This window comes from Hemitrygon akajei, chromosome 20, assembly GCF_048418815.1.
Source record: "Hemitrygon akajei chromosome 20, sHemAka1.3, whole genome shotgun sequence".
NCBI classification, from domain to species: domain Eukaryota; kingdom Metazoa; phylum Chordata; class Chondrichthyes; order Myliobatiformes; family Dasyatidae; genus Hemitrygon; species Hemitrygon akajei.
Window position 1 is genome coordinate 17,164,913 of NC_133143.1, and position 15,441 is coordinate 17,180,353.

The following is a 15,441-nucleotide window of genomic DNA, read 5'->3' on the forward strand; positions in this document are numbered from 1 at the left end:
CTGGATCTCCCAGCCTGCCCTACACTGATTTTGTCTCTGTAAAGCTGTTCAGTAGATCCTTGTTGGACTTCTTGTCGCCAGTTCCTTTTTATCACTGGTGAGATCGCTCTGCTATGGAGACGGAGAATGTTGCCCAGGTTTTCTGTGTCTTAGATGTGGACTTGGTCTGTGGACATTTTTCAGTCTTTTGGTTTTTTTAAATTCTGTGTTTTTTGCTTGATCTTTCTTGTTTTTTTGTGCAGGGAGGGGGATTTGAGGGTCGATGTACTCGTTCCATTTTTGTTCATCTTTTTGTGCAGGGAGGAGGGATTTTGGGGGTTGATCTGTTCTTTCTTGGTTTTGTGGCTATCTGGAGAAGAAGAATTTCAGAGTTGTATATTTTAATAATAAATGAACCTTGAACCTTTGAAATCTATCTTGTTGTCAAGCTCAGAGCCACCTAGATGTCATCAACGTAAGCTGATGGCTTGCTTCATTTCATAACTGGGTTGTTATGGAAACTGTTTTTTGGATTTGCCCTTTTGGAAGAGATGGGGGTGGGTATGAGGTTACCTGAACCATATCACTCCTATATTCGGAATAGGTGCAAGGCACAGCCTACGGATATTCTTGCTAAATGTGTGGAAGAGGTCATTTTAAAAACAAAACATATAATTCCACCTAATTATTTAATAAAAGGCTATCTAGATGTAATCCAGTTATTGCAAATATATTGTAGTTAGAAATTGTCTGGAAGCCTTCTGAACTCTGCATCAGTAATTTCACTTCCACCTCGCCTCCTCCACTGCCACGCCACACAAGACTCCTCCTTCTCAGGGGTTTCAGCCAGTGAGCACTTCCTACCATTCGCTTGAGTGCCAACAGCAAAGGGAGTCCACCAGTTCATGGGTCTGGAGTCTCCAAGATCCATGAGATTCTAATGAAACAGTGGCATGCAATCTCAGTGGCCTAGAGTTAGGAGGAACAACAAACATTCTGCATCTCAACAGAGACACCCAATTCTAATGCGGTGCATGCAAACACTTGTAATTATTGCATAACTGAAAGCTCCTAATTTATCACAATTTCAGTATCCCACTCACCATCTCCCTCTTGCAAATATTACAACCCTGATAAGACACATTTAAGGTGCACCTGCTCATCAGATTTCACATCATACCAAACACTGTACCAACAGTCACACACAGCACAAAGCACACATAGCATGTATAAGATAAAAGGATACAGCCACACAATAAAAGAATCCAAACGTGAGCCATCGAACGCCAAGCGAACATTGGGGAGGAAAGGCAGCATCTGATCTTAAATTTAACAATTTTGGGTAACTAATTTCCTCTATTAGAACTGCAAGAAGTTATTCATTTTTAAGAATAACTCCATTTGTTTCTCATTGACCCTATCTTCTGGGCCTTTTCCTCTGTCTTTGACAGGGACTTCAGAGTTTGCATGACCCCTTTGTTTTTCGCTCTCTTTCACTTTTTCTTTCCCACTTCTGAATAAGTGTTATCTTGAACTATGTGTAACTATTATGTTTTTATTTGAGATTTCTAGCAGTTTTTTTGATAGGCGCTCACCTAGCTCATGATAATGAGCCCGGAAGATGCATGACTCCTTTAGTATTCCCTCCTCCGATGCACTTAATATTTAATGATTAAACATTTTAAAGGTGAAACAGAAACTGTAAGTGTGATCTATAGTGATGATAAGATTTGTAGACTACAGGAAGATAATGGTGGACTAGTCAGGTGATAAGATAAGTGTCAATTGGAATTCAATCCACACAAGTGTGAAGTGACGGCATTAAATATTTCATATTGTGTGGTGTTTTGTCTGTCAAACAATTTTATTTAATAAGAAATCAATCTTGCTTTAATGCACCCCAGGAGGGAGATTAAACAGTCTAGATACATACACATTACTTTGTAAATATATTTTGTTACATCAGCCCAAAACTAACTCACGAAGATTTAGCAGTGACAGAAACATACATCAGCACCATATGAAAGTAACATGGTTTATTTTCATTAGGTAGACTTAGTTGTCCTTAGTTAGTGATAAACAGACCTATATACTGCTAAACTGTACAAGATTTGTATTTTGATTTTTCAGTGTCCACGTTCTACCAGTATTTCTTTTCAAACCGATAGGCTCTCCTTAACCTTTCCCCAACATTATGCACCATTATCTGACCAATTAAGTTGGAAGACAAGGAATAAGAGACTAAAAGGTACGGATGTAAGACTTTGCTGTCTTACAAGTGGTAAAATGTTGGGGTCCAGCCAGCTTCTTCACCTTTCTAAAATGCTGCACTGAAGAACTTGGCACATGAGAAATTTGTTAACATCAACATATATTCCTGTATTTAGTTCTGGGCCAGGTTATACTGCACCAATTCGTTGAGTAACCTGCCCATACGAAGTCTTTTAGCATAACAATTATTACTGAGGAAGACAGTTTTAAGCACAACTACATTCTAAGTATTTTTGCAAACAGCCATCACTGTTACCATTGGAATCATTGTTAATACTGGCATTTCCTAATTGGAACTGTTCTTTACATTCAGTGGGACTCCAACAACTGGACCACTGAAATAGAGCTCTAATCAGCTTTAAAAATGTTGTGTCAGATCATAAGTTCATAAGAACTTTCATAATAGCTTCCACATCAAGCTAATCCCTGGGTTGATGCTCAATTTTGCAGGAGGATGTAAATTTTTCCATTTTTTTGTTTCACTATCTGTAGGCAGATGACAAAATATGTTAATGCATTAGACATTCTTAGCGAATTAGTGTCCATGTATCATTGTTCTATTCACTGGCTGTGCACGAGATTCTACTCACGCACAAAACAGCAGCGATTTGTTAAATACCAGTCAGAGCTACCTTGGCCACCTGGTCCCTTCCCCATGCCTTATTCCAAGAAACAGAATCACTCCCCGTCCACCACTCTCCACAGAACCCAATAAAAATGTGCTGATTCAAAATGTAAGAACGTCAGCTTACGATTGAGAAATGCTTTTTTAAAAATCAAGTCAAGGACTAACTGATAGTTTTATTATTCTGATGGAGTCTTGCGAAAGAAGGCAATTAGTAAATGCCTTGGCTGTTGTTTTTTTAATCTGTAGCTGACATTATTGATGGGTGTACACCAATATTATTGCTTGCAAGGCAAGGCAACTTAGTGCATTTTTCATGATTAATCTGTTCAACAATCTTATGCCACCTTAACTCCGTGTGGCAGCAGTGCTTATTTCCCTCAGATTCACAGTGCCTGTGGGAGGTTATGAACTGCAAGGGTATAAAAATAAAACCTTACCCAAGCCAGGCTCATCTGAAGCGTGCCCAAGGGCTTTTAGTATTTCCACAACCTGATCTGATCCAACCCATCTGGCTGGGTCCCATCAGACATGAATCAGAGAGCTAGGCTCCATTGGGCAATACTTTATTAAAGTCATAGATCTGGAAACTGGTACACACTCTAATGTACTGCAGGACTAAAGAGCTCTGTGGGATTGATATTATTGTCCAACCATGTATAGTGCAAGATTTGATTCTAAATGCACCACAAGTGCATACTGTGCACCTGATATTCCCATGTTTCTCAGGTTGGTTCACAAAAATGCAATGAATACATAGCAGCAGATGGAAGAAATCAAAATGGAATGCCAGGAAGAATCTCCACACCTATGCTTTTTAATTTAAACAACAATTTTGCTGGGTTTTTTTAGGAATTGATTTGAGGTGACGTTGCTGGCATGAACATTGAAACTAAAAGTTGTAGAGATTTCTGACTCTGCTGCAACCAGATCAGAAATTTTAAACACAAGGAAGTCTGCAGATGCTGGCAATCCAAAGCAACATACACAAAATGCTGGAGGAACTCAGCAGGTCAGGCAGCATCTGTGGAAATGAATAAATAGTCACCATTCTGGGCCAAGAGCCTCCTTCAGGACTGAGAAGGAAGGGGGAAAATGTCAGAATAACAAGGTGGGGGGAGGGGAAGGAGGCTCGCCAGAAGGTGATAGGTGAAGCCAGGGTGTAGGAAAGGCCAAGGTCAGGAGAAAAAGGAACCTGATAGGCGAGGAGAGTGGACAAAAGGAGGGGACCCAGGGGGAAGTCATAGGCAGGTGAGAGGAGGTAAAAGGTCAGGGGAAATAGGGTAGGAGGGGGGAGTGTTTTTTTTACCAGAAGGAGACATCGATATTCGTGCCATCTGGTTGGAGGTTGCCTAGATGGAACATAAGGTGTTGCTCCTCCACCCTGGGGGTGACCTCATCTTGGCACAAGAGGAGGCCATGGACAGAAATGTTGGCTGTTTGTAAGAGAGATGACAGGGTGCTTTACTTGTGAAATAGTTAAGGTTCCAACATGACTAGGAGCAAGATTCATAATCGTGAAATACAGAAACAAGCTTTTCTACCTAATTCATCCAGACTGATCAAGTGCATATTGAAAAGGTCCCTTTCGCCTCTCAAACCACTTTCTATCCATACATGTGCATAAACGTCTTTGAAATGTTGAAATTGTACCCACCTTTAACATTTCTTCTGACAATTCATTCCATATACCCTCCATCCCTGTGTGGGGAAAGTTGCCCTTCAAGTCCCCTTTATGTCTTCCCCTCTCACCTTAAATCTTGGCCTGTAGTGTTAGACTCCCTTACACTGGAGACAAAGACTGACCACCCATCCTATCTATTTCTCTCATTATTCTATGTACTTCAAGATGAACCAATATCCAAAGCAGTTTAGTCTAACCTCCCCCCCAGGAAATGCAGGGGTGCAGAATTTCAACTCAGATGTAAGTCAATAAGGAGCAATGTGAAATTTGCCATTGAGGTCCTCAAGATAAGAGGCCGGAGAGGTTGTGATGCCTGGCTGCTCTCTGCAGAGGGAGACCTCTTATTTTTGCTACACAGAAATAACACAGAATCTCACTATCATCACAAAGCTTTCATTTGCCTTCTGCAGGGCAGCAGGATGAGGAAGAGGAAGTTCATGAGCACATTAAATAGGAGCAAGAATAGACCACCTGACCCCCCACCTCCATCTCCCAGGTTGCTCTGCTATCCAATAATTTGATCTTGGTTTCAGCTTCACTTTCCTACCTGATCCTCATAATCACTGGTTCTCTGAAAGCCCAGTATTCTCAATAGCTCTTAGCTCCAAAGGCCAGTGCAAAGATCAATAACCCTCTGAGAACAAATTATTTCTCATCTGAGACAATGTCCCTAATGCAAGACTCTCACATGAGGGAAAGAATCGACCTAAATTCTGCTCTATGTTTTACTATGATATTGAAACCCCAAAGAACATATACCCCAACCAGTTGGCGCGTGGCCAAGTGGTTAAGGCATTTGTCTAGTTATCTGAAGGTCACTAGTTTGAGCCCTGGCTGAGGCTGCGTGTGTGTACTTGAGCAAGGCACTTAACCACACATTGCTCTGTGACGACACCGGTGCCAAGCTGTATGGGTCCTAATACCCTTCCCTTGGACAACTTTGGTGAGTGGAGAGGGGAGACTTGCAGTTTGGGCAACTGCTGGTCTTCCATAAAAAAACCTTGCCTAGTCTTGCGTCCTTGAAACTTTCCAAGGTGCAAATCCATGGTCTATCGAGACTAACGGAGGCCTACTACTACTACCCCAACCTACTCAAGCTTTCATTCGAGGACAGATACCTTATTCAAAGAACTAACCTTGTGAACCTTCACTTTTTCACTTCCAAGACAAACATAACCTTTCTAAGATAAGACTGCCAAAACCATCTGCAATAGTGCAGATATGGTCTCCCCAAAGCACCAAAGGAAAAGGAAAACAGACCCTTGAGTTGTGTGGTCATCTTATGCCCAGTATCCCTGAGAATGACTCCACTACACAAAATAATACACAAAATTAGACGGAGAGACAGACCGTGCCTAAATGCAGGAAGAGTTTTCACTATTAGGAAGAGTAAGCAGCAAATTATCATCAAACTAGCATGGGTGTGGGTGGGAAGACGAATCTCAGGGTTGATTACTGCATACCTATTTTGATTATAAATGTGATTTGAATCCTCGATCCAGACTAGTAGGATTTTTCACAATTTCTCCTTGGACGATATGATGCAGTTTAATATCTATCTCATAGGCACATTACCCTGGCGTTCACCATTGGCCAGCAGCTGGCCTAGACTAGGTTCTGAATGATTGTGTGAGAGCGTTCTGAGACTAAGCATACTTCAACAAAGGAATCTCATTTCATAGGCTGGTTTATTCTCTACACGAAGGTTGCAAAGGAAATTTTCTACAGTTCCATGGATACTCTAGATAGTTCTCGACTAAGAAATAACTTATTCTGCATCAAGAAGCCTGTAGGCATTGCCACCCCACAGACAGCCCTGAACTTGCACTGAAGCGCATCAAATTCACAACTTTCCTCTGTACTATTTACCAAGAAGATGCTAGCATTTTTCAGAGATTATTCCTCATTATCTGCACTACATGTAAATAAGGGCAGCTGCTGTTTAGATACTCAGTCTCACCCCAATCTCTTTTTGAAGGTTTGCACACTCATTATTTTGAAGCAACACAAATCTCATCACTATCTGTGGTCACTCACATCACGTGCAGTAACATGTTCAGAAGACAGCTCCTCATTTGCAGTTAGATGACAAATTCTCCCAGAAATGTCAACCATCCTTACCTGAGAACAGGTAAAGAAACCGGAATCCCTACAGGAATATAGTGCTCTAGTATTGCTCTGGTGATCCTCTCTGTATGAAGTTTTTTACAAATTATGAAAGGCCAAATCAATAGGATGTTTACACATCCTCTCAAGACCAAAGTCATTGACTCAGCCTTTGTTTGCTGTACAGTACATAATATCTGCATGTAGTGCTCCCTAGTGGCTGGAGGATGTCTGCCCCTTGCAGGAGCTAACAGGCGGCTGCGTGTACTGATTGAAAATCTGTGGGCACAGATGACCCTGTCCAGACTCTGTCGCCTCTCTGGGGCCTGCTGGCTGACAGGCAATTGCAAGGACACTTGGAGCAGTGGAGGCAAGAGCATGAACAGTGTCATCTTGCAAGAGGACAACCAGTTTGTACACCTTGGACAAAGCATCAGCAATACTCGACAGCCAGTGCCTCTTCCCCAGGGCACCACTGCTCAATACAAGAGGACATGGCTTTATGGTAAAGGATGGGAAGTTCAAGGGGGATATCAGAGGAAGGATTTTTACTCAGAGGGTGGTTGGTGTGTGGAATGCACAGCCTGAGTCTGTGGTAGAGGCAGATACACTAGTCACTAGTGAAATATAAGAGACCACTAGACAGGTATATGGAGGAATTTGGGATGGGGGGATTATATGGGAGGCAGGGTTTAAGGGTTGGTACAACATTGTGGGCCGAAGGGCCTGTACTGTGCTGTACTATTCTATGTTCTAATACTAGTAAACTGCTGGAAGGGCAGGACAACTGTAGATCCCTTTCAAACACTGGCAGCCTGAGCCACAGGACCAATGGTCTAAGTTTGCAATTTAGAATGTGGGCACTGGAGTATCTCCACAAACACGTATGGAACACGCATGGCTGGATCAACGTGTGGAACCAACAATCACCTTAACAGTGGCATGCAGACTCTTACAAAGCCACATACAAGTTTGGAGCTGGACTCCCCCATGCTCTTTAACATCATGCACTAACATTCAGGCAGACCCAAGTATCTCAGTATGCAATTTTAACAACCTGCACATATAGTTTGCACATTGCGGCCCTCATTTGAGCCCTGCACCCACCAGACCAATGTGCAGTTTCACTCTTTGTGTCTGGCTGTAATTTATTTGTTCCTGGCGTCTCTTCAGGTGCAAATACTTCTTCAGAAACTTCCTCCAATGAGGTGTCAGAGCCTAAGCTGTTAGATGAAAAGCCCCTGGTATTATTCACAGGCAATGCTATGAAACTGTCTGCCAGGCTCACAGGTTTTCAGCTTGAGAAAGCAAGGAGAATGGTTCCCCAAACAGTTCCCGAGACAACTGTTTCCTAAATGACAATATAACTGAGCAAACATTTTCAGGTGTCCAGGACAGTCAGACCCTATGAAATGTTGAAAGGCCTTGAAAGGGTGGACAGGGAGAGGATGCTTCCTGTGGTGGGGGAGTCTAAGACCAGAGGGCACAGCTTCAGAATAGAGGGACGTCCTTTCAGAACAGAGATGAGGAGGAATTTCTTTAGCCAGGGGATTTGTGGCTGTGGAGGCTAAGTCATTGGGTATATTTAAGGCAGTGATTGATAAATTCTTGATTAGTCAGGGTATGAAGGGTTATGGGGAGAAGGCACGTGATTGGGTCTGTGAGGGAAAATGGATCTGTCATGATGAAATGCTGGAGCAGACTCAATGGGCCAAATGACCTAATTCTACTCCTCTATCTTATGGTCTTATCAGTTTGTATCTCATGTTCTTCAAGGTATGTCTCAGAGTAAACTGACCTGGCATTTACTTTGTTACTGACGCATTCAGGTTTCATCTCTTCCAAGACACCACAAAGGTCCTGAATAATTAAACCCTTGAATGCTGTTAGAAACTGGAGCTTGAATTACAATACAAGATGATAAGAAACCTTTAATATTTTGATTCTGTTTAAGCTTCTGAAGGTTAGTGCATGTACTGTATCTCCACTAAAGTTTTCTGGGAAAATCAGGAAAATCTCAAGTGATTTGAGATTTTGGTGCTTCTCCAATTTGGCATAATCTACACCTTACAGGATTTTTAGAAAGTTTAACTCATCCTGGTTCTCTCTTGTACAGTCTTTGATTTCTATGCTGCTATAATTCTGCAAAATATTTGCACTGTTCCAAAAACAAATTTCACAAGCCCTGACAGGGTGGATAGGCAGCTAACATTTTCTGTCTGGGATAACAAGAAACAGGAGTCAAAGTATCAAAATAAGGGGTCAAACATTCAAGACAGAGGTGACAAAAAAGTTACTTCTTCCAGACGATGTTAAATCGTTGCAGTTGCCTTTCCAAGAGAGATGTAGAAGATCATTTCAGAATATATTTGAGGCAGAGATAAATAGATCTTAGATTATAAGGTGATCTGGGAAAGTAAGTGGCACAGGGGTAAGAGATCAGCCAGGACCTGATTGAATGATGGAGTGTGCATGAAGAGCTACAACTTCCAATTTCTTATTCCTATAAACTCCAGCCCAAACTCAGTCAAACTATGTATCAGATTACACTTCATCCCAGGTTATGACAGTGTTCTGTTCTGAGAACTGTTCATAACCTAAATAGTTTGCAAATTGAATGTGAGAAAGCCTGACAATATATTTAAATAAAAACATAGACCAAACAAGGGTGTTGTGTAGTTCAATTCAACCATTCAGATTTCTCAGCCAGATGAAATGACGTTGCTGCGAACTGAGATCCCTCACAGCAGAAGGTGCACATTGTTGTTTCCACATGCAGATCCAGCTACAGCAGAAGGTGCACATTGTTGTTTCCACATGCAGATCCAGCTACAAGTGCTCATCTGACTCGTACTACTGTGCCTTAATTCCATTGCAAAAGAGGCAGCAGCCCGCAAATCCATCCCACTGGTCTTCCAAACACACACCAATATGTACAGCTACACTTAAGTGTGGCATCTGTAACCTGGTGAGGACATCTGCATTGTTTTAACATTCCAGCTGTTACAATATACATCTCAACTTGTCAAAAATCTCATGTTGTCAATCAAACAGAATGCAAGTGCAACTTTGCAAACTGTGTACTTCCAGTCTTGAAATCTGGCTTAGAAACTTCGTCGTGCAGTACATGCTTTTTCATGAGCTGCCTGTTTGAACTGGATCGTAAAACCGATTGCGGAGCATGACCATGACCTTGTCGTAATGTATAACCATTTGCATCGCACTGCTTGCAGCAGATAGGGTACACAGAATCCGAGGAGTGCACAGGAACATCCACCAGGTGACATTTCCACTGGGAAACTGAACTTTTATCAATGCATTGAATATACACAGCAGGTTGCACATAGGAAAACGGTCTTGAACAAGCCCTCCATCTGTGTTTTGTTTGAGAATCATCAATAATTTGCTAGTTTGTTGCAGAAATCTGCCAGAACAGAATGGGAGGAAAGCCTCTAGGATGAAAGTCTGCAAGTGAATGCTCTGGAACTTGGGAGCAGCAGTTGCAGTCCCATTGTAACTCGTAGGAGCAGGGTGAGAGGGCTCGGTGATGAGGTCTCCCTCCAGGGAGAAGGGGAAGAAAGGCTCTGGCACTGTGGGGTATTTTCAATAATCTACCACCAGCATTACCTTACCTCCACCTGAATGAGAAGCAATGGATCCTCAGAAAGCGGACTCCTTGTACAGAGATGCAGCCCTTGCCCCTCACCTGCACCTAGTCTACTCTAGATTCTGGTTCATTCCAGGCAACCTGGCTGATCTAAAAGTCAAATCTCTCGGTCTGCAGTACCCTTTGGAGATCAGGTATGTTCTACTCAGAAGGAAACAGGATTTCTCCTTCTTTAAGTAGGAGTAGAATTGCCCCAACCTCTGGGCTTACCAAAACATTAGAAAGTGGTGGATTGCACTTTTGTGATGTTCAGGGCTTTACATGTAAACTGCATTGACTGTCATTCTCTGAAGCTCATCCGCCAAAGAATCCTTGTTGCCTCACCCAGTGTGTATTGTATTCTTTACAATGCAGTATGCTATGCTGGCAGTATTTCACCCACTGCAGCCAATGGAAGCACGGGCTTTGCTAACAAGGACCATCTCCGTCCTTGTCACCTCTGTCTTTGGTTTCTAACTAAAGTTCAGGCACCTTGCAGTTTCTGAGTGCACAATTTCAACTGTCTGTAAAGGCCCGTGGAGTTCAGTGTGAAATCCTGCTGTAGTTCCAAATATACAATTCAGAAGCCTGAAAAAGTTAGGAGACATCTTGTGACTCCAGAAAAGATGTCATGCCTCACTGTCATCTGCTGCACCCTTCACTGTGTGTCAGTAATGAGTACAGAGCTGAAGGTTCTGAGCAGGAGCAAGGCGAGAGGGATCTGAGATGGTGGCTGAGGCAGATTGTGAAGAAGGTGATTATTTATTGGATGTGTTTTAATTAAGATGTTTTATTTCTTGAGTGGTTACAGGCATAGTAGCATAGTGTTTCGGTCGATGCAATTACATCCTGGGGTGTTGGAGTTCAGAATTCAGTTCCAACATCCCGTGTAAGAAAGTTCATCCATTCTTCCTGTGAGCATGTGGGTTTCCTCTGGGTACTCCGGTTTCTTGCAAGTTTCTGCAGATGTACCATGGAGAGCATTCTATCTGACTGCAACAATGTCTTGTATGGGGGGAGGGGTGTGGCACAGGGGTTTGGCTACTGCACAGGATCAAAATAAGAGTTGTAAACTTAGTCATCTCCATCATGGGCACTAGCTGCCATATTATCCAGGACATCTTCGATGAGCGATGCTGCAAAAAGGCGTCATCCATCATTAAGGACCCCCATCACCCAGGACATGCCCTCTTCTCAATGCTGCCATCAGGAAGGAAATACAGAAGCCTGAAGGCTCACACTCAATGCATCAGGAACAGCTTCCTCCCCTCTACTATCCAATTTCTGAAATGGACATTGGACCCATGAACACTACCTCACTACTTTCATTATTTTATTTTTGCACTACTTTTTAAAATTAACTATATATATATATATATATATATATATATATTGCAAAGACAACGAATCTCTTGACAGATGCTGGTGATTTTAAACCTGATTTTGATTCTGACTCCTATTGCAAAGGTCCTCCTGATCATTACATCTCTTTCCTGCCTCCTTTTAGGAAGCTTGGCCTGCTTTGCAGGGGCCTTCTTTCCCACCAATGTTCCCATTAGTGCTAAACAAGTAAAGCAGCTGAAAAGAGAGGAAGATTCAAATTCAGCTCCACCTTTGATACTTGGAGTGAATTAGATATTTCTTATCTCTTCCTACCAGTGCATTGTCACGTTTTTCTCAAGTAACCACATTCTGACTGCAGTAATCCTGCAACTCACTGGTGATCCCATTTACAATGTACACTGGTGCTTCTTGCATCTAAGCAATCTGGCTCCTCAGCAGATGCCACTGGCCAAATCATTGGACCCAGTCTGACAGGTCTGATACCAAACCAACACTGCACAAAGGCTGATGCCACTAACCATCCGATAGGCATCATTCTCACTTGTGCATGTGATATGTGATCTGAGTATCAGAAGATGAGGCAAAATGAAGACTCCTTCGGCAAATTGGAAGCAAACTAAGGCAAAGCTATGTGCCACTGTCTTTGTGGTCTGATCATCTGCCCAGAATGTTCATATCCCCAATCTCTGCAAATTTTCACATAGTCAATGTTCTATGTCTGCAGCTCCATCTCCTGCAAAGTCCTTTCCTCCAAATTTCTCTCAAATATACCTCTCCAATCTCCCAACTTTTCCATCTGTCCAATCTCACTCCATGTCCTATCTCATACAGTGCCCATCATCCCAGTTTTTGCTATTATCCTATTAATTTTGCTGTGAATGGCTTGAATATCATTTTGCTCTCCTTCACTAAGTTTCAGTGATCTTCAACTGTGGCATGTAGCTTATTTCAATTTATTTGGGAAGTCAATGAGTAAATCATATGAGGAACATTTGATGGCTCTGGGTCTGTACTCACTGGAATTTAGAAGGATGAAGGATAATCTCATTGAAACCTTTTGAATGTTGAAAGGCCTAGACAGAGTAGATGTGGAAAGGATGTTTCCTAAGGTGGGGGAGTCTAGGACAAGAGGGCACAGCCTCAGGATAGAGGGGCATCCACTTAAAACAGAGATGCAGAAAAAATTTCTTTAGCCAGAGGGTGGTGAATTTGTGGAATTTATTACCACAGGCAGCTGTGGAGGCTGGGTTGTTGGGTGTATTTAAGGCAGAGCTTGATAAGTTCTTGACTGGACATGGCATCAAAGGTTATGGGGAGGCTGGGACATAGGGCTGAGGAGGGGAGAAGAGGATCAGTCGTAATTGAATGGCGGAGCAAACTCGAGGGGCCAAATGGCCTAACTCTGTTCCTATAACTTATGGTCTTATAAAAGAGAAGTTGAAACCAATGTTAAAAATAATTACCCTAATTGAAACCTTTTTAATAAATTGGCTCATGTCCTACCTTCCACTCCACAACATTCTGTATTTTTAGATTCTTTTCATTGTTTTATATAATCAGGCTGGTGTTCTCACAGACATGTCCTTCAAATTTGCATCAGAGGATGATTTTCTAAGTTCAACATTAACTTTTTATGGCAGTGCTGGAAAATCTGTCCTTAAGCTAATAAATGACAAATTGTACTGTTGCCTTTCCAAGCATACCCATGCTTGGAAATATTGCAACAATCATCAGTCATTATTTCTGCTTTCAAAGTCTCTGTAAACATCACTTTAGATTTCCTCTATCCTGAACTATGCTACACTCTTCACAACCACTTTCACAAAAATGTATTTTTCTCTTCTGTTAAGATGTTAGATTATTGCTTTATCAGATTGCGTTCAGTTTGCTCTTTTGCAAAGTCCATATATTAAGTCCCGGAAAATTCATAACTCACTTGTCAGAATGTGTTAAAGACTGCATAACTCTATGCTTCAGGGATTTTAACTGAAGGATATTTAAAGATTAATTTTAGGTCCACTGCTATCAGATGCCCACAAACTGCTTAGACTTAAAGGTGTATTAAGTACCTAGGTAAAATTCTCTTTCCATCTTTGAGCATGATGATTAGAATAATTTATTGTACTTATTGTTCTTCAAGCTCTGATTGTATTCTCTTTTTAAAAAAAAAATGTGCAGTGAGATTATATCACATCTCAAGGAAAAGGACTATCGTTATACATAAAAAATTTCAACTGGTAGGAAGGTCTCTTCAATTATGCAAAAAGGAAAATTTACACATTTCACAGCCCAGACTGAAACGACACACAACGCCTAAATTCTGATCAACATTATTGGTTACGGTAAAGCTGATACTTAGTTTTAGATTTTGCTTTCAGGAAGATATGCAATCCAAAAATTCATGGCATAAACACTGACAAAAACCATAGACCATAAGTATAAGAAGACTGGAGGGAACCAGGCTGACAAAGATGATACCCAGTGTAACTTTCTGAATCACTAGCAGGTAAACGCCAAGAGGCAATGAGCTGAAATACAGTAACCCCAGTAGCCAGACGAGGATTCTGCCTATCGTCTGGCAGAGTAGGGGAGTACAATTCCAAACTGCCCACTGCTGAGACATTGAGCCCATCGAGTCAAAGCTGGTGTTGTAGAATTCCATGGCTGGTGCTGAACTCTGAGAATGAGGGGAATCCCTTTGAACTTCCATGATAGTAATCACCAGACAGTTTGAGGAACCATGTGATGGGCTTGGAAAGGATGCCAGCCTTTTTGGGGAGAGCAATAGCTCAGATGGGTTGTCCAGAACAAGCTTTCTACTCCTCTCTTTGCACGTAAGGGCAGCGATGACATTGCTGTCGTCTGGAAGTCCACTGACATCTTCTAATACACTTGTTTCATATCTGCAGAAAGGACAACTAATTATGCCTAGTGAGCAGTCTCCAAAGTCTACAATCTTGTATAGGCATTTGGCACACACCCTATGAAAGCATTCCAACAACTTGGGTCGCCTATTCTTCAGATTGTAAGGATTATAACATATTTTGCATTCCAACTCCTCAGAAGGAAACAACTGTTTTTCTGTACAAACCTCTGTAGTCTGGCAATTCATAGCAGCCTTTCAAACTCTGTAGCAAACGTTTATCCCAGTTGTTTGTAGCTTCTGTTGGAATGCCATGTAAAATCCTGTAACCATCCAGTAGACAGGCTGCAATTGGACAATCCTTGGACTGCTTCTATGATATTCCGGAGAGAAAGTAGGCTGCTTTTGACGATGGAAATCCCAAATGAATAAATTGTCAGGCTATCTGCAGGGGGAGAAAAAAAAGTTTCATAATGTTTGTTGTACAAAACTTTAAACCCATTCAGAGGAACAAAGTTGTTACTATTCAGCAAATAGATGAATCACAACTGGATGTTTGCAATGTATGTATTTCTATCCAATATATTAACAACTTTTTAAAGCTTCCCCTGTATTTGTTCAGGTAAGTGACATTGCCATAATCTGTTTTAATTAAAAATCAGTACAACAGCACTCCCAAAATCTGGGGAGCTGTGTAGTGGGAGTGTATTTTTAACTATGCCGATGCAGTTCAAGATTAATCAATTTCATTGGCAGGTGTGGAGTATTCAATGTTTTAGTCATTAGGCAAGTAATGAAGGAGGCTCTTCATTCTGATACCTAGAATATCAGTGTGGGCGGAGATAAGGAGCTAATGCGCCTAATGGTGACTCCTTTGCTTGCATCTTCGGAAACAGCTCTATTTCTATCTTTTTTCTCTTTCA

At 41.7% G+C, this 15,441-nt stretch overlaps 1 protein-coding gene across 1 annotated transcript; it reads right to left on the minus strand.

Moving 5' to 3' along the window:
- Positions 1 to 14,029: 14,029 nt before the first annotated feature.
- On the minus strand, positions 14,030 to 14,767 carry rnf182 (ring finger protein 182). The gene has a single exon (XM_073024680.1). It carries the CDS (start codon positions 14,765 to 14,767, stop codon positions 14,030 to 14,032), a length of 738 nt encoding a protein of 245 aa, XP_072880781.1.
- Between the last annotated feature and the right edge of the window lie 674 nt (positions 14,768 to 15,441).